General features: G+C 32.6%; 1 protein-coding gene across 1 annotated transcript; it reads left to right on the top strand.

Annotated features, from left to right (window-relative positions):
• The first annotated feature begins 13,049 nt into the window (after window positions 1-13,049).
• LOC126972120 (cuticle protein 3-like) lies at window positions 13,050-20,204 on the top strand. Its single transcript, XM_050818711.1, has 4 exons — window positions 13,050-13,161; window positions 13,644-13,832; window positions 16,587-16,785; window positions 19,651-20,204. Exons 1-4 carry the CDS (start codon window positions 13,084-13,086, stop codon window positions 19,740-19,742), a joined length of 558 nt encoding a protein of 185 aa, XP_050674668.1. The 5' UTR covers window positions 13,050-13,083; the 3' UTR covers window positions 19,743-20,204.
• Window positions 20,205-20,544: the final 340 nt, after the last annotated feature.

Below are 20,544 nucleotides of genomic sequence, written 5' to 3'. Positions count from 1 at the left end.
AGTCAGTATATCCTAGAATCCTAGAATTTGCTATTGGCTCTGCAACAACCGCCCAATTGAAGCGAAGTCTCATAACAAGTCTACAGCATGTACATATTGATAAGACACATCACTTAATAATTAATATTAGATAAATGAAGAGTTATCTATTTAATTACGGCTATTAGATTGCAGTTCACCTCGGCTAGATATCTATAGTGTCGATAAATAGTTTTGCTTCGCCGCACCGTTGATCGATAAAATATAATTTGGTGGATATTTACAAGCTAACTTATAAAACTCCATTTTATTTGATAATTGTCCGCAGTAAGTAAAATAACGCAAAGAAGAAACTCTAGGCCTTATAAAAATAGGTCGTCTAATCCTAGGTCGTTCCGCGACTCGAGTGACGGTCAAATTTAGTGGATATTCTTCTACATTTTGTTTGTCGCACCAACGTGCAGCTATAGAATACGGTGTAGTATTTGCATATATAGAAGTAAGCAATTAAATATTATCCATTTTTGAAAACACACTCCTACAAACTAAAACCAAAAGACTTTTCTAAAGAACATAAAATATTCTCAGTATTTATTTTTTATTTAAGTCAATATTTCACTGACTTGTATAAATACCACTGGACAGGCTGTTCCATATGTTTGACAGAATTTTCTTTGTGCCTATTTGAAGCGCCACTCGGGAGCGTCCAGAAATTTTGACGTTAATACAAATAGCTGCGAAGAAATATAGAATACTCTGAAGAATTTTTGCATTTCCAATTAATTTCGTTCCTTTTCCGTTTTTTTTTTGTATATAGTTCCCCACTATCTCAAACAAGTTTAGTTATGTCACTAGTTTTAGTACCGCAGACTCTCACTATGTCCAACAGCACCAAAATGGCTAATATCAAACAGGCACAAAAGCACTTTGACAGCCCCTAGTCCAGTGGTATATAGTAGAGGTCAGTGCAATATTTCAACTTATCCAGCCAGAATATACTTTTTTCTGTCCCAAAGTTAAAAATTAAGATTAAGGATAAAGATCTACCTTCCAAAAGTGATGTTAATTTACTGTCTATTTCTCATCATGTGATCTGCTAACAGGTGGAATTCCACAATTTTCAAATTTATTGCATTATTTAAAATAGATGAAAGACGATAAAAATAAATATTCTCGATAAAAATATATACCAACGTAAAGTTTTTTAGATATTTTACGCTAAAATTAAATTTTCGAACATAATTTCTATATTTTACAATAACTGAAAAAGATAATATTTTGATTCAAGTTATACGTGTCTTCACAAAATAAAATAATGTAAATTGGCTCTTACTTAAAGTGTATTTCAAACCATTTTTACCTGAAATGGCGGTTAAGGGGAATACCTCAAAGTTGAACATATAATGTTATTATTGTGAGTATTATCCCTTAAATATTATCAAATTAGGTAGGCTTGCTTACTTAGTAAGCAATCTAATATGCATAGATACAAGTACGAGTGTAATATATTAAGTTATTTGAGCCTACGTGCTACCAACTTACGCATAGCAAACAATGCTCGATTAGCGCCCGTTTACATTAATCTTCTACTTTACTTCTTCTAATTTATGTATTTATATGTCTGAGTGCATGAATGCATTGTTATTCGAATGTATTTAGTGTGTTAAGAAAAAACAATCGATCACATGAATTCTGAACTGTGAAGTGAAAATTGTGAAAGTTACCTCAATGCTCGTTGTGCTATGAGCTATCTGTGCGCTGGGACAGTTGCATGTGATACATTGCTAAGTGAACAGTATGTTCTATTGCTTTACAATCAACAAATATTTATTATATTTTATTCGGGAAACAAATAGTACAACTTAAAACACTTAAAAGTAAAACGAACAATATAAATCACTTCTTCTTCTTTTTCGCGTGCCTCTCCGACTGGCGAAGGTTGGCGGTCAGCTTTGTAGTTTCAATTGTTTGTCCTTCGCGAGGCGAAATCGTTCTGCCGCACTCGCGATGCCAGTCCACTCTCGGATGTTGCGCAGCCAAGACTTTTTTCTGCGACCTACGCTTCTTCTTCCGGCAACTTTTCCCATCATGGTACGAGTTTGTACCTCTAGTGCCTAAGCACATGCCCTAAATATGCGACTTTTCTCACTTGATAGTTTGCATGAGTTCGCGTTTTTGATTGACGCGGCGCAGAACTTCCACATTTGTGACCTTGTGGGTCCAACTTATGGCCAACATACGTCTATATGTCCACATTTCAAAAGCTTCTATACGTATAATATAAATTACTGACCACCATAAATAAATGTTTCCACAATTAAATAGTACTTAGAATAATGAGAGCAAATTAATTAGAATTTAAAAGTACCTACATCTATATTATATTGAATTGAAAATAATAAAATATTAATAGAAAATAATTAATTGTTTAAGTAATAATAACATACATTTACATGAGATTCAGTATTATTTAATACAAATAAGAATAATTAAAACTAACTTCTTCAATCAACTTCTGTAACGAACCTGAAAAGTAATCAATTGAACAGTATTCTTTGTTGTATACTAAACAAGAACGATGAATGAAGGCATTTTGTGCATAGTTACAGCGTGTTGTATGTAAGTTCAATAAAGATTTAATTCGCGAAGATTGTCTTTGGGATATAATGTTAAGCGGTTCTAAAAATTTAAAAAAAATATGAGATTGTCAAGAATGCATAGAAGTGTGTAGATGGACTAGCTATTTCACATGGCGTAGCATAAAAGTCTTAATGAAACCTAACCCGTGTATACAAGTGATCCCCACGGGGTTATACAATTCATAATTTGTTGAGTGTACACAGAGTATGAACAACGTACATCAAATAAAACCTGTTTTAGAAACACCACTGCTTCAAATACCAGTGGGAGGCTCTTTTGCACAGGATGCCGGCTAGATTATGGGTACCACAATGGCGCCTATTTCTGCCGTGAAGCAGTAATGTGTAAACATTACTGTGTTTCAGTCTGAAGGGCGCCGTATTTAGTGAAATTACTGGGCAAACGAGACTTAACATCTTCTGTCTCAAGGTGACGAGCGTAATTATTGTAGAGCCTCTCAAAATTTTTGGGCTTTTCAAGCATCCTGAGCGGCACTGCATTGTAATGTGCAGGGCGTATCAATTACCATCATCCAAACGTCCTGCTCGTCTCGTCCCGTATTTTCATTAAAAAAAAAATAGCTGTCATACCAACATTTTGAGAAATATCAGTCACCTGTTGTAAATCCACCGTAATATCGTTTTCATAATAATAATAATTGATGCGGAAATATTAACGATCCGACATACCGGAGAAGAATCGTCAGTATTTATGTGTTGAAGATGTTGACAGTTATAAATACTTGCAGCACATTTTTTTGTTGTGCTTACAACATAATTGCTTGACTGATTAATTATTTATTTTAAATTGTTTGTAACTGTTTAACACCAACGATATGAACATTATTGAATAAGATATTTTTGCCGTGTTTTGACTTACTTCAAAGGGCTGAAATTTATCAGTATACGAGAGATATTATTGTTTACTGGTTATTTTGTCGCAACTCTAAAGGAACACAACTGTCTGTCAGTCTGTTCATCTGGCATGACCCCTTATTTCAGAAACGCATGGAAACTTTTTTGTTGATATTGATAAGAAATTTATGAGTAAGTATTTATAGTTCCTTGATACTGTAAGTCAAATTATTAATGGCCGTTCTCAATATACTTTCTACAGTTAGAGATAAATTTCTACCTTCTACTGTTAGTAATTAGCTGTCAATAATCTGAAGCTGTTCCAATATACCCGATAAGTCATTCTTGTTGCCTTATATTGGGACGCGTGAATTGAAATTTCCATACAAACTTCTATGCTGGTAATCTATACGTCGTCCCATTGGCAGACAACGTGTACGGATAAGGTGAGTTACCGTGGATAAGTTTATTGGGACAGAAAAGTTAACGATAGTTACGATATTTATCTCAAGTAGGCCACAATCGGAGTTAGACTGAATATTGGGAACGGTCGTTAGTCAAATCATACAAGTTCACAAATTTGTTAACTGAAGCAATTTTTTGGCGATTTCACCACAACTTATAATGCTTGGAGATTAAAAATGAAAAACTCTAAATTCAGTTATTTCTCATGTATTACAATAGTTAATTTGGGCAGCATTTTCTATTCTTTAGTATACTCACTTTGCAAATAATACACAACAAAATGCTGTGGTTAAAACATTTTTATAAGATACCAACTATAGAACTTTCATCCCCCCTTTTCACCCCATACAGGTTCTTAATTTCAAAAACGCTAGAACAAATATTTAAAAGTTTCATGGTGCTATCTTTGCTAATGACGAACTTTCAAACTTTCAACCCCGTCAAGTTTTTTAATCGCGATAAAAGGTAGTCTTTGTCCTTTCCCTTTTTTATGAAGACTAGGAAAATACACTGATGTATTGAAGACCCCAAACGTGGACTATATGTCGGCTTGGGTGCCTACCGCCTAAAAATCTCCTCTGTGCTGATGCTGTAAAGGCTTTTACACTGAAGCCGGGCGGGGGCCTTTTAGGCCGAAAATGTAGTCTCGGAAGGAAGCTCGAACCTCGGACCGCCTGCTCACTAGGCTGGATGGAGAGAAGATTACTAACGATCTAATGTCCTTTCCCAAGCTCTTGTCTATCCCTGTTATAAATTTCATCAACATCAATTGAGTGGCTTAGGTGTGAAAGCTTAATATACAAACTTACATTCACATTTATAATATTATAAAGTAGGGTTATTATAATATGTGGATTTTTGTGTATATGTTATCTTTACACTCTTACAACATAAAACAGACCACTATGAAAATGGTATGTTAATAATGTCTGTTCTCGTCATCTACTATATTGCAACATAGATAACCGATACCTATGTAAATAGGTCTGTTGCTATATTTGAACAAATAAAATCATATCTATTTTTTTATTTTATGAAAATAAGGAATTAGACGAACAGGACGTTCAGCTAATGTTATTTGATACGCGCTGTCCATTACAATGCAGTGCCGCTCAGGATTCTTGAAAAACCCCCAAAAATTCTGAGCAGCACTACAATTGCACTCGTCACCTTGATAAATAAGATGATAAATATCATTTGCCCAGTAATTTTTAGCACAATAATGTCTACACATTACTGCTTCACAGCAAAAAGAGGCGCCGTTGTGGTACCCATAATCTAGCCGTCATTCTGTGCAAAGGAGCCTCCCACTCCCACATCCATCTGGCAGGAAAACGTTTGCCAAGTATATAGCATCATCACTTAAAATCTTAGAGAAGGCTCTGATAATTTTTCGTAACATACGCGATGTAAGAACATTGCCGCAGGGCGAGAGTTATTTCTAGTTGTACCAAATGGCGATAGCCTGAGGTTACAAATTCTGTAGGCCATGCGTTTCGTAACGGTGACCTCTGAGGTCGCTCCGGCTGGTATCGTGTTACCATTTGTCTCATATCACTTGTTCACATTGTGGGATTACTCTATTGAATTTATTTTCGGTTTAAATCAAATCAAATCAAAATGCATTTACTTATTAGGTCAAAAGATTGCACGTATTTCAAATCTATAGATTAACTGTTATTGATTATTTTATTACAGTACCATTTACCAGTGAGATTCTTTGCACAAGATGACGGCTAGATTATGGTACCACAACGGCGCCTATTTCTGACGTGAAGCAGTAATGTGTAAGCATTATTGTGTTTCGGTCTGAAGGGTGCCGTAGCTAGTGAAATTACTGGGTAAATGAGACTTAACATCTTATTTCTTAAGGTGACGAGCGCAATTATAGTGCTGCTCAGAATTTTTAGGATTTTTAATAATCCTGAGCGGCACTGCATTGTAAGGGTCAGGGTGTATGAACTACCATCAGCTGAACGTCCTGCTCGTCCCTTATTTTAATTAAAAAACATTATTATTTGATGTTTATGATCACACGACACAAGTATTGATCAAGGCGTGAATAATACGTGTCAGAGTTTTGACATGTCAAGAAAACTAAAATTTATGTTACTTTTGTTGAATATTTCATACACCAAGTATTTTTAGTGAGGTCGAAGTCGAATTCAAATATTTTGCACAAATTAAATTTGAAAACAAAATTTATAGCCATCACCTGACAGTTGAATGCAAAGTCACTCGAACGGTTGGCTCTGTTTGAAGAGCGCTCGCACGGAACGCGAGGGGTCGCGGGTTCGAGTCTCGTATCGTTCATAAATTTTGTTTTCAAATTTTATTTGTGTAATTACGGATGTGAGGGTTATCACTTTAAAACACAACAAATTGTTTAAATATTTTGCATTCAAAATAGAATTTTCAAATTACTTCTTCAATATACAATATGTAGGTGTCCTTGGACTAACCAATTTTTTTTCTGTATTTTTGTGTTGAAGGCGCTGTGATATCGTTATTAGTATATTTGGTAAAATTTTTGGCGTAAATTTTTATTCATAATATATCTCTAATATTATTATGAATAAAAATATACATATATTATAGAGTAAACAATCATATTGTCATATTTTATGAAAAGATAAATGTTTTCAGATCGCTGGTTTGTGATAATGAAAAGTAATTACTGATTTTTTTAACCCCATTCTTATTTTTTCTTGACTATCTCCTTAAGTCATTGTAACTAATATATTGTTGTATTGTGTAATAAGAGTTTAAAGTAGTGTTGTAACTTAGCTAGGTAATTATTATGTTAGTTTGTATAACTTTTTTGATTTGTGGTTAATATCGTTACCTTTTAACTAAAAGTGTTGTATAATTTTTGAAAACTTCACTGATGAAAGTGCTAGTTTCAAGTTCTGTTAAAACTTTCTGTTCTGAAAAAAAAATATGTTTTAGAACTTTTCGTATATTGAAACATGAAATAACGCCAAGAAATCAAAACTGACTATCAGTAGGTTGCGGAAAAAAGGTTGTACATATTATATCGAAGTCCAAATTACATTAATTTTTAGGGCTCCGTTATCGAAGTCTATAACTATCTAAAATAAATATATTTTGCATTGAATTGAATCGAAAATCCCTACGTCCTCGGCGAGATGTTTCTCACACAATTCTAGTTATTGCAGTTGAAATTTTTTGCTATATATAATAAACTAGCTGCCCCGACAAACGTTTTTGCTGTAGATAATAAAAAAAATACTGTTTCAAAACATCAAGAATTATTTCGTAAAAAATGCTCCCTGTTGTTATAATGAAATTGTTTCACAGCGGAACTATCATACCGTGCGTCAATAAATTCTCTCATAGAAAATATGTCCATACAAAACAAATGTTGAAAATAAAAATACTTATGGGTCCCAAATCGAAATAAAAACTATCCTATCTCTCAAGTTGGACCAAACTGCACTCCATGAAGTAATCCCCATTAAAATCCGTTTATTAGCTAAGGAGTCCATCGCGGACAAACAACGTGTCACGTAATTTATATATATTAACATTATTTGACATATTCTAAAATGGTTTCCAAACAAATAACGAATTTTTTTATATTTACAATAGTTTAAAATAATTAGACAGTCGTACATCTTCTATATATAATGTAAATGGTCCTTGTTTGAGGCTCTTTCACGCCTAAACCACTGATCGTATCGACATGAAACTACCACCATTGTTTCTACTTATTTTTTTATTGTATTTGTAATAATGATGAATAAAATAAAATTTATTTCTTTTTAAAATTCACCCAGCGAAGCGAGCAGAAACGACTAGATCTTATATGATAGAATGGAAGTTTCTGACTCGCATTTGCCTGCATTTTTTAAAAATCGAATCAAAAAAGTATAAGTTTAAGTCAAAAGAATTTGAAGTTAGTATTTTACTTTTGCGATCGTCAAACCATGGATTATTTCTAAAAACAGATACATAGAACCATTGCATTAGACGGCATGTTAACGTCAGTAACTAAGTAACGACCGTAGACGATAGCGCCCATCAAAATATGAACCATAATTGAGTTCTGCTTTGAGTTGCTAGTAATTACCTGAAATGACAGATCGGTGTGTCGACAGACTAATACATTCTCTAGCGGTCAGCCTGCCTGGCTGTTAATCCTTCTTATATCGTTTCGACGGGGCTTTTGTAATCTCTATATATCATTACACTAGGATATTTTTTGTAGGAGCTTATAATTCTTCGCTTATTTTTATCAGTCAAACACCAATTCATAGCTTATATTTGCTGCTATTGACAAAATATAGATAAAATGTTGTAAAATTATAAGTTTTCTAAAGAATATGAAAAATTCAATAATTATAACACGAGTTTTGATGCTTAAACAAGTATTTTTAAATGTTACATTAATATTTTGTAAAGCCTGTTAAGAGCTTTTGTCAAAGTCGGTTAAATAAGCGTTGAAGTGAAACGAATTAGCATTTGATTGTTTGGTGCATTTAGTAAGTAATATAAAATTTACCGAACCAAAGTTACCGACATAGTTCAAATGATTGCGAAACTGAAGTGGCAGTGGGCAGGGCACATAGTTCGATGGACAGATGGCCGTTGGGGCAGTAAAGTCCTCTAGTGGCGACCACGTACCGGAAGACGCAGTGTTGATAGGCCCCTCAACAAGATGGACCGACGATATGGTCAAGATTGTCGGAATACGGTGGATGAGGGCAGAGAAGGAGTGATCGTTGTGGAAATCTTTGGGGAGTCCTTAGTCCAGCAGTGGACGTCTTCCGGCTGATGATGATGATGATAAAATTTACACTATTGAAGCCCTTCTTATTTCGGACGGAATTATTCCTTACAGTGTCTAGATCAGTGTTTCCCAACCTTTTTTAGGCCAAGGCCTTAACATTTCTACATTTTTAATGCCCCCCCATACATATTTCTTAACCCTTAAAAATTGTTTTGTTCCCTTAAGAAATATAAATGATAAGTTTTAGGAAGAAATCACTATAAAAATGTTTACAAAACATCGTAAGTAAAATTTCAAAACATATATTGAATAACTGAAATTCAAAATAATAATAATCTTTGCGCTTGATGCTTGCTACATAGAGATTTTATATTTATCAAGTGGATTTTTATCAGTATATCTTATATTATTTTTGTTACACTACTTTTAAAAACTGTATGTCTCCACGGACGAGTAAAAATCGAAGGACTCTGCGCCGTGATATTAGCAAGTGAAGCACTGATAAGCATGTGTGTGTGCGGTTACTACTAGAGATTACTTGTGAGATACTAGTTACACAATTTTATCTCCCTTAAATAATCATATATGGCCACAAATACTTATATAGTATCGTTTTTACACTTTTTCACAACGCACAACGGCATTTTTAAAATATTTTATTGAGACGCAAACTGATCTGTCACAGACGATGACAATTCTCATAATGGCCGCCTATCGGCTTGTTGTAGTGTGAGTGTGTGCGTGGGGCTATGTATTTACACGTTAATCGGTCTTCTTCTTCTATCTTGTTTTGGTGTTACACTGTTATGTAAGGTGACACGGAGTCCTTAATTTTTTTTTGTCCGTGTATGTCTCTAAATCTTTTATACGTGCCATTTTTTGATATTTTTGCTGTATCTTTTAATTTTAATTCTCCTAGTTAATATTTTTTTACATTTGTGCATGAATATTGTTGGTTTATCAGATAAAGTAAAATAAAAAAAAATCACAAGATGGAAACGGTAGTCAATTTTTCTTGCACATTCTTGTAATATGCCTATTTAGTTAAATTTATCACCGATATCTAGTTTTCCATTTAAATAAACCAAAGCAAATGGGTTAAGGTCGTGTCGAGTCAATTGCACCCCTAAACAGGTTTTATTTATTCATTCATTTATTCAAGTTCCACCAACACAGAACACACATCTCATTATCCTAGGTGCATCAGTATCCCATGCAGGTGAACACATCATGCATATAAACATACAAACAATTTAGTTCATCTTTCATAATTATGTTATAAAAGTAAATTGAAGTCCTATACGCTAAAATGTCAAAACATAACAAGGTTGAAGAAGAAAGGCAAGCGACAGAGTATTGCAGAAAATATTGCAGAATTAAAAAGCTAAAAATGTTAATAATTATTTAACTAATTAAGGCTATTTTATTTAAGGAATTATGAAGCTATCATGGACGCAGTTGGACTGTTGGGGAAACTGCAAAATAGTTAGCCTAATGATGCAAGAACACTGATAAGGGATCCACTGTAAATGGCGAAAATAAATTGAGTCCTCGCTATAGTGAAATTTATAGTCATATCAAAATTAATAAAGAATTCCTCCCGAAGTGGGAGACTTCTTTGCACAGTGTGGGACCACAATGGACTTTTTCAGCCGTAAAGCAGAAATGTGTAAGCATTATTGTGTTTCGGTCTGTAGGGTAGCTAGTGAAATTACTGAGCAAATGATACTTTACAGCTCAAGTATCCTGAGCGGCTATGCATGGTAATAATAATAATAAAAATAATAATAATATTGACATACTTTTTACACAAATTATCTTGCCCCAAGTTAAGCATATATAGCCTGTGTTATGGGTTACAAGACAACGATATATATTTAATACAATATACTTACTTAAACATACATAAATACATTTAAACATCCATGACTCGGAAACAAACATCCATATTCATCGTAATGGTAAGGGCGTATCAACTACCATCACCTGAACGTCCAGATCGTCTTATTGTCATAAAAAACTCAACATATTGGTTTAAATTTCCATCAAACGGTAGTAACATTTATACAGTGATTTAATATTAATATTTCGGTGAGTTCCACATAATTAACTCAGCTAAGTATTGATTTACATAATAAAATTCTATTAATAGTAATATTTCAATATATCAATAGTTGTAAATGACATTGAACTTAGACACCTTCATCATAAATAAATGCTTGTTGCGACATCCTTATTCGTTTTACGAACAACCTGTCATCATATCTAGTATAACTTAACTATTTCAAAATAATATTAAGATATCGAACCGATTCTGTCTGTCTTAATAAGTAACATATTAAAAACTAGCTAACCCAACAGCCGCTGTTCTGTCCATAGAAAAAATGTATAAAATTCGAATATAATGTAGTCTTAAGTATAATGTTGTCCAATTATTTAAGTATTTAAATGGATATAGTATCTTATCCTTAAGTGATACACATAATATACCCCCGCGGACTTTTTTGAAACCTGTATAAGATACACAATTCCATGATACATTATTTTGTCGTAACTCAAAGGGCTTAGGCGTTTTCATTGAATACTCCCAAATGGCTAATCTTTTTCCGACACCTCCAACAATTATCGTTAATGTATACAAAAAATTATCAAATTATATATTATACAACCATCCTCGAGAACCATGCTTTGGTGAAAGTAGCATGAAAATCGGTGCAGTAGTTTTTGAGTTTATCGCGAACAGACAGAGAGACCGACGCGGCGGAGGACTTTCTTTTATAATAAGTAGTGATAGTCAGACGCGACTATCTCAGGGATCGGCAGAGTTTACGGAGCTATAACATACAGTATGTTATGTCAATGTTCTGGCTTCATGTACTCGCTACAATCATTCGCAAACTATCCTATTATTGACATTTTTAACTCTCCCCTTCAATTTGATAAACCCGATTTGGTCGTGGAATGTTTTTGTCTAATTTCATTCAAAACAGTATAAATAGTATAGTTTAAAAAAAACTGCCTTTTATTTTTAAAATCCTGAACTGCACCCATTCGGATCCGGTCTCCAAGCGAAAACCGCTGTATTGATACTAAAGCAAGCGATTTGGTTCTATAACTGGAGATATACTCCAGTGATTATCTGCTTTCTTCTCTTGTCGAGTGCGTTTAAACTGGTATCATGGAACAAGCTTAAAGCTGTATGAGTGTAAGCGCATCACTACATTTTTTTTTATGGAAAAGGAGGATAAACGAGCGTACGGGTCACCTGTTGTTAAGTGATCACCGCCACCCATATTCTCTTGCAACGCCAGTGGAATCACAGGAGCATTGCCGGCCTTTAAATTGCGTGTTCCCGCTTTTTTTGGAGTTACGCATGTCATATCGTCCCGTAACGTCGCGCACAAGGAAGCTTATTCCACAGCTTTGTACGTGTAAGAAAGCCCCTTGAAAAATAATTTAATTAGAATAGAATAATAGAAAAAGTAATAAAAAACAATCTTAATAAATAAATAAATAAAAATCTCCTTGTTTAATAGAACAGGGTGAAAATTAATCTTTTAAGACACAAAAAGCTTGGAGTTCTTATATCACTATTGTAATTGTGAATTAGGTCAAGAAATCACCATGTTATGCCTTTTGTAGAACCCCGTAATGATGGGCGCAGGCTCAATCAAATAAACAATTTAGTCGTTGCTTTTTTTTATGAAATATTTATGAATAACTACATGCCCGCGACTTCATCCTTAAAGGAAGATTGCTTTGGCAAACTAAACATACTATTGGTATAGTTATAGATCATCGACGTAAGTTTCAGTTTTTCACAAATCCCGCGGGGACTACTACTTATGAATAGATGGCTCGTACGATCTTCTGCCCTCTTTTTATGTAAAATAATAAAGAGCCAAAACGCTTCATGGATATTTGAATGGATACAATACCTGTACTCTTACATTAAAAAAATATTATGTCTATGAAAAATAAATAATAGTATTTTATAAATTATTTTATGCTCATTCATTGACCTCTGTATTCCAGTTATATTTTAATTTGTGAAATAAAAGCTTAGACAATGTATCTCTCACTTCTATGTTACTCTCGTGAAACTGTCTTAAATGTAGAAAATAAAAAACAATATTAAATTTTTATGTTCTAATTAAAAGTAATGATTGTCTATAAAAATGTTTATAAAAAAACTCTTATTATGTATAACTAAACGTAAACTCTCGATATTTCTTTTTTAAATGTAACCTATAAGTGAATAATAGTTTATTAGTGATACGATTTTAGATGAGCCCACACAAAAAAACTTACGCAAAAGTGTCTAAAGTTCAGTTATTTATTGAGAAAAGCTGTTTCATTATAATCTAGAATGAATTTTGTAACGCTGAACGTATGTATATATATGGGGTACGACGCATCGAGATATCATTCGTGTTTCAACTACGACCCCACACAAACAAGATGCAACTGGTGAGTATAATCGAGTGTTAATCGAATCAGAAATCGATTCTGAGATATTACTCGATTATTTATCTTCCTTGTATTATTTTATGCTATATTTTTTAATGTAAGAATTTATGTTTCAATAATTTTTATTTTTACACCTATTAAAAAAGGATGTTATCATTGTTAAATATATATTATCTTAAAATAATTGAATGTTTATTTATTGAGAAAATATGTTTAAAAAACTAATTATGATTTTAAGTAAATAAACATTTTTCTTAATTTATTATCTTATGATGTCTAGAATATGTGTACAAAAATAAAGCCAATATTTTAGGGTTGAATTTTAAAACTTGCATTTAAATTATTTTCTATATTAAACTACCTGTTCTTGGAAATAAATTATTTATATATAACGTAACATCAAAGAAAAATGTACGCTTACTGAGCAATATGTTTACTGAAAAATGCTGTTCTTAAATCAAATTTAATAATTTATTTGCCAGTTCGTCCTCGCTTCTTTCATCGGCTTCGCCGCCGCCGCTTTACTCCCAAACTACCAGCCCAGCAGGCCCCAAGATTCCCTAGACAAGAACGCCAGGATCCTGGCTTATGATGCTGACGTCAAAGAAGACTCCTACAGATGGAGCTACGAGACAGAAAACGGTATCAAGGCTGAGGAACAGGGTCGTGAGGTATGTCATGTGACAGATTTCTTTAAAACACAAGTCGTTGGACTGTATCAGCATATTTGTCTTCGTTTAATATATGGTAATCAATATTATGTTGCGGACACTGTAGGATAGTCTTTAGGAGCAGTACGCTCATAATTCTTTGATTACCATAAAAAAGGTTGATAAAAAATATTTATGCGTCTACATAGAGCCTCCTGCTGCTAGACAAGCGATGAAAACAGGCCAGGTTTTTTACGTTAGTGTGCGTGACAACGCGTCTTACACTTGAGATTTGTATGTCACTTTGTATTAATGTATGTGTATTACTCAAAATAGAGGGTAACTGTCAACCTCAATGTTTATCGAAGTTTTCGTTCCTTTCTAGATAGACTGTCTATCTAGACGTATAAATTATCAAAGGTTGTTTTAATAACCCATCGAGTTCTATAGACAATCAGCTATTAGCTATACCTAAAGCGTACACATCTATTTAAAAAGCCGCGAACAATTATTTCATCTGGTATTACAACGTGGCGCTGTTGTCGGAATTGCTCTTTTGTTCCCTAAAAAACCACATTAAGGCCTCGCAACTGAAATAATTTAATTCATGGTTTTCACTCTATCACGGGAAAGCCTCGAATTACGACTAACCTTCAGACGGAGAGAAAAGCGTACAATATAGTGCTACTCTTAAATGATATTGGTAACGGATATATTTGTTTGTAAGCGTTATCATACTTTTATGAGATCAATTCCGTTGAATATGATAACAGGAGTAACTGAAAAGTTCTGGAAAAGTGTTGTCAGGGATGGACATAGTGTTTTTTATAAGAAAAGTTAACAATGAGGCTTTTTGAAATTTGAACCTTTGTTGGTTTATTAGTAAAATTAGAATCAATGAAAATAATAGCTTTACTCACTAAATTATTACGTAAGTTTGCGAATAGAACGATTGCAATAGTGTAGGAATATAGAGAACTCATAAAAGTAATATATTATAAATATTCCGTTTCGAAACACTTTTTAATGTCATTTATTGCGAGACTAATGAATGTTATAGATAAAAACGGTACGAGCTAAACATTAAATGTAGAAAATTTGCATTATATTTATCATAAAAACACTTAGTGTTGATTTGAGATGTAAAAAGTATTGCATAGGATATTACAGATCCTATTCATGTAATACTCTTAGGTTATTAATTTAATTTAAGCTGTAAAATATTGTTAACAAAAAAACATTATAGAGTCATAAATATATTAATCGATCGCAGGTTGGTTATTAAAAAAAAAATCAATAAGTTAAAAACATTATTTTATACAAAGTTCTGTTTTCAAATAACTGATTGCATACAATATTTTCTAATAATATTGACATAATTTTTACCCCGACGTTTTACATCCTGCATTATCACGGGCGAATTAAACCTCTAAGCTTAAGTAATAAATACGTCTAGAAAGAGTATCTTGCTGTTACGCAACCGATATATACTGGCCAGGAATATTAGTTTAGTGTGCGTGACGTCTTACACTCGCGATTTATATGACACTTTGTATTAGTGTGCGTTTTTCGACGTTTTCACAGCTGTCACAGACTATCTAGTCGTATAAAGTATTCGTCTTAGAAATCATTTTAATTTCTATTGTAATAACTCATATAAATAGTGAGAGAAATTACACACGGTTTATACATTTTCTCATTGATATCTCTAATAATCGCCATAATAGAAGACAAAATTAGATAAATCTAGAGCATTTTTTTTAAATCTACCGAAGTTTACATTAACATTAAGATTAAGATTATAATATCATACAAAACTTAGATATATTGAATCCCAAGTGAAACCGCAAGACAGTGGCTAGTTCTCACACTATCAGGGCCACTCTGCAGACACAATCACTCAATGGGTAGACCACAACCTATTCCAAATGTCGCGCTCCGAACCTTAACATTTACTGACGCATCAAAGGGACTCCAATTATAGATAATTTATTATAAATTATGCTAAATTATATTTATGAGATGCCACCATCTAATCAATATATCATAGTGTTGAAATTAATTTTATCATGTAATAGTGTTACGAGGTCAATCCGGCACAATAGTTCATTTTAAATTTGTTTTTTGTAGGCTAATGATTATGTTCGGTATACGTTAAGCATTCGGGCTTGATCCTATTGTCTTAATACTAGGTAATAATATCCCTGCCATTAAATAAATTATTTACGTTTAAGTTTAAAATTTAAATGAAGAGATCAGTAAGAGTACCAAAGTAATCGACATAGCCCAAATGATTGCGAATCTGAAGTGGCAGTGGGCAAGGCACATATATCGACTGACAAATGGCCGTTGGGGCAGAAAAGTCCTCAAATGGCGACCACGTACCGGAAGACGCAGTTTTGGTACCCACAAGATGGACCGACGATCTGATCAAGATCGCCGGAATACGTTGGATGGGGGCAGACCTTTGTCCAACAGTGGTCGTCTTCCGGCTGTTGATGATGAACTTTAAATTATTGAAAAAACATACACAAAAAGAAACTAACGAGTAGAAAAACACACAAAAACGAACTAAGATACAGCATGAAGTATTTATTCTAGTTTTCAATTCCGCACATGTGTATAAATAAAAAATAAAATAAACTTTTTACTTAAGGTATTGGAATTTATTTATTTAATTGAGTTACGTACATTAAAACTATTTCATAGGTTAACTAGAATTAATTAGGTTAATATGAGCACACAATGATAAATAATAATGTTTCATGTTTCCAGGCTGATGGCATCGAAGCTCAGGGTGGTTACCAATACACTGGTGATGACGGCCAGGTGTACGCTGTGAGATACGTCGCTAACCAAGGCGGTTTCCAACCCCAGGCTGCTCATTTTCCAACCTCACCTCCAATTCCAGAAGAAATCCTTAAGGCTTTGGAGCAAAACGCCCGCGATGAAGCCGCTGGTATCATTGATGATGGTAAGTCCTGCAAGTTTTCGAATTCTCGAAAACATATTATTACACAAGTATAGATTGACTTTTGGAGTCTATTTGGATATTATTGAAGTGACACAATCTTAAATCTCAACATTGGCTATTAAGAATAAATCAAGCTAGTCAAAAATGACTGATGTTTTTTTGAAAAATATGTTTTGTTTTAAAGAACTATTAAGTATAAGTAAGACTACCTATATATGGAGAGTACATAAAGATTCTTTAACTTCATTGTGACAAGTGGATGATTTTTCATTAGATAAATATAAAACTTAACTGACCTGTGCGAATAACTGAAGAATCTATACACGATAATAAATGGACAAACATGGAATGGAAGATAAAGTTAAATCTTTTATGCACATAATCCTAACTTATTAACGATACAACAAATTAGTTGTTATATAGTCAAAAGATTACAATGTCAATTTTTCATATTGTTGTTTTTGGAAACCTTTAACTTCAAAACATTGTTTATTTTTTTTCATCAACTTCAAACAAAAGCTTTCAAATGATATTCATTATTTTCATCATTCGTTAAAATTTTTGATGTATTTAATTATTTCTTCTTCTATTTCCAGTCTTTTTTCTAATTACTTGCTTTCGGTAGCAAAGTATTCTCACAAATATAGTATAGAATAGTCTTAATAATAGTAACAGAATAATTAATAGTAAAACTTAATTTGTATTAATAGTAAAACACAAGGTACAAAATCTACTTCAAGAAATTTTATCTTTATGAACATTTTAGCAATATGCAATGTCTTTCTATTAATCTATTAACATACAAATTACTGAACCTGGAAATCGAGTTATTCGTGCCATATCTTTGTACGAGTTGCAACATAGCATTTCTAAGCCAAATGCATAAATTGATAAGAAATTATTAGAAAATTATGTTAACTTCAAATTTAAAAGCAATCTAATATAACTAAAATTATTTCGAAGTATAGCTGAAATTCATGTTTTTAGTAATAAAAATAATATTCGGCAATGTACACGTTATCTGAAATCAATTGCAAATATATCTCAAATATACGATCCACAAAGAATGTTCATTTAATGTCAGAGGCATGATGGGTGTATAATTTAGTTTCAACTTATGAAATTTAACCTTAGACCTAACATTAGGACCGATGTGTAAGACTGGTTTATGAAGCAATGTCTTACGAGATCAATAAATGCTAACTAAATGATTTCCTAATGAAGTTTTTTATAACCGTAACACACCTGATGAAAGAAACAATGTCGCGAGTCATTTTATTGTTTTGTTACACATATTATAAATACATGTTGTTTCCTATGAGTTTCTATTAAAGAAAAACGTTTAGTGGAATCAAAAATATGAGCTGATGTACTGAGCGTGCTACGGATATTTTCGATAAGTAAAAATTATTTTTATAGCGAAAAACAAACTATAATATTGTCTGATTTAATATATAATTATTGAGAACTCTTTCATTCTTCTCGTGTTTAAATTAAAGATGGGCTCCTTTGTTTTCTTATAGTAATAAAATATTGATTATGTATTGCTTAATTGGATGCTATTCCAGAAAAACGTTCCAAACCACAATCATGTCGATATTGAGTTAAGAACACAGAACTGGTCACGTGATTCATATTAACGCACTGACAAAACATGGCAGCCCTACTGTCACTCTTTAAATGACATCATGACTTAGTAACCCAACCCACATGTATGAAATATAATATTTATTAAATTTAAACATGAATTCCTTAAAATGTGATGTTTGTGGCTTGGAACGTTTTACGTTAAAAAACTCAATAGGCTTCGATTGATACTAAGACTAGAAGTCTATCGAAATCTAGGCCTTACTGTCATTAGAGTGATATAAAATAAACCAAATCTGCTAAAATTCATCCGTCGTTAAAACAATTTGAAAACATTGTAAGTGACCTAAAACTTCACATGCCATTTATAATGTAAAGCATAAAAAAAGAATTTATCATGGAATTCTAAATTTATCATGGAATTCTAAAATTGCATCTGTTATCCGATGCATGCAGATTAACTGCTTTGTAAGGTGGTTATTTGAAGGCCATGTGACCTCTCCGTTTGACCTTTCACTTCAAATAACTTGCTTCTTTAACTCACTTATAGTCTTTGTAATAAAGTCGATAATCGCGTAGTCTAATGATTTAACAGCTTTGCATTGCCAAAGCCTTTTATTACATAAAAAGAGCTTTAACGAGCCTGACGAAAGTTCATTTTCAAATGGTTGCAGACAACAATAGGTTTAATGAAACAATGTGTATGTGATGGATCGTTGCTAGTGTGGCGATTGTTCTGCAACAATCAAAATGTATGTTTTGTAAGATTAAGTTGGCATTTCCTTAAAGTTAGAACCTTCTTAGTATTGCTACAGACCAACTGTTAAAGATCTCTTATGATGTTTCGTGTCATTTCTTTGTGGGATGACACTTTAGTTTTTATTTTGTTTATTATATTTTATTATATCAAAATTTGGAAATATATCAAAACTAACGAACTTTCAGCACTCCTATTAACCTTAAACTAACTAGTATTAATAAAATAAGACAAATTCAAATACATTATATAAATCTAAACTTAAGATTTATTAAATCTAAATATACATAATACTTCACCGATAGAAAAGACATCAACGCGCGCTTTAATTTTAAGCATAACATACTTAGTAAAATATGTGGATATTATTGTGTTAAATATTTAAGGTTCTAAGATTTCAGAATATTTATTTAAATAAAAAATATATTATGTTATCATTTGCCAGGGAGTTTTTAAAAATATTATGTTTTTTTTACAACAGTATATCTGTATCTCTATATATTTTTTTTATTTATTTCCAGGACAATACAACCCCGCTAAATACGGAGGTGCCATCGTGCAGCCCAACTTAGCGCGTGCGCAAGCAGGCTTCAGACAGTACAACAAATTCTAAGCACGACCTCAGCTACAGACAAACTAACGATTAGACATAGAGTAGTTTGACAGTTAGGATATGCTAGTAAAGAAGCAATATTGTGATAACTTAGCAGATTGAGTCTCTCCATTATTAATTGTAATGTTAATTCATAATTATATTTCGTATAGTATATAGTATTTTTATAGAAAAATGCCATTATACTATAGAAATATAACACATTTAAAAATAGTTAAGAATATAACATAAAGACAAAACAATACCTTGTATACATCTATACTTCTTCCACAATTTATAATGGTGTGAAAAATATTCTTCAATCATATGTCAAAATGTTTACGAGGCTTCAAACGCGAAAAAGCGATAAGAAAATATAAATTTATGATATTGTGATAGACCATAATAATACTTTATAGTAATTGATCATATGATCGAAACGCGAATTATTTATTCTATGAATAAACTTGTACCTTTTTTAAATATTTATTTTATTTTATTTCCTTTGAAGTGAAAAATTAGTAAGGCGAGTTTACCTCTCTATATTGTGGATGCTGAATGAGACTCACATAATAATGTGAGAGGTGTTGGTAAGTATAGTTGCATTTCCAATTGCATACTTCGCCTTGCAGTTTTCACTACGGTTTTGTAGTTTTATGCATAAACCGGCTTTTTATTTTTCTGAGAAAATGACACGAATTTGTTACCTATAAATAGTTAGCCAAGTTTGTTTTAAACTAGAAAAGCTAGAGGCTAAAGGGTAGGTACCCTCTACGGTAAATATTTTATTAACTTCAGTTTTATTTTACTAAAACTTTGATTG

Source organism: Leptidea sinapis, chromosome 25 (assembly GCF_905404315.1).
Source record: "Leptidea sinapis chromosome 25, ilLepSina1.1, whole genome shotgun sequence".
Lineage (NCBI taxonomy): Eukaryota > Metazoa > Arthropoda > Insecta > Lepidoptera > Pieridae > Leptidea > Leptidea sinapis.
Note: the sequence above shows the minus strand (reverse complement) of the source record. Positions and strands in the feature narration are given on the sequence as shown.

Excerpts from the sequence above, each read along its gene's own strand:
- LOC126972120 (XM_050818711.1), top strand. The coding sequence starts at position 13,084 with ATGTATATATATGGGGTACGACGCATCGAGATATCATTCGTGTTTCAA. Across the intron at positions 13,162-13,643 it reads ACACAAACAAGATGCAACTG|TTCGTCCTCGCTTCTTTCAT; the intron begins GTGAGTATAATC and ends TTTATTTGCCAG. Across the intron at positions 13,833-16,586 it reads CTGAGGAACAGGGTCGTGAG|GCTGATGGCATCGAAGCTCA; the intron begins GTATGTCATGTG and ends TCATGTTTCCAG.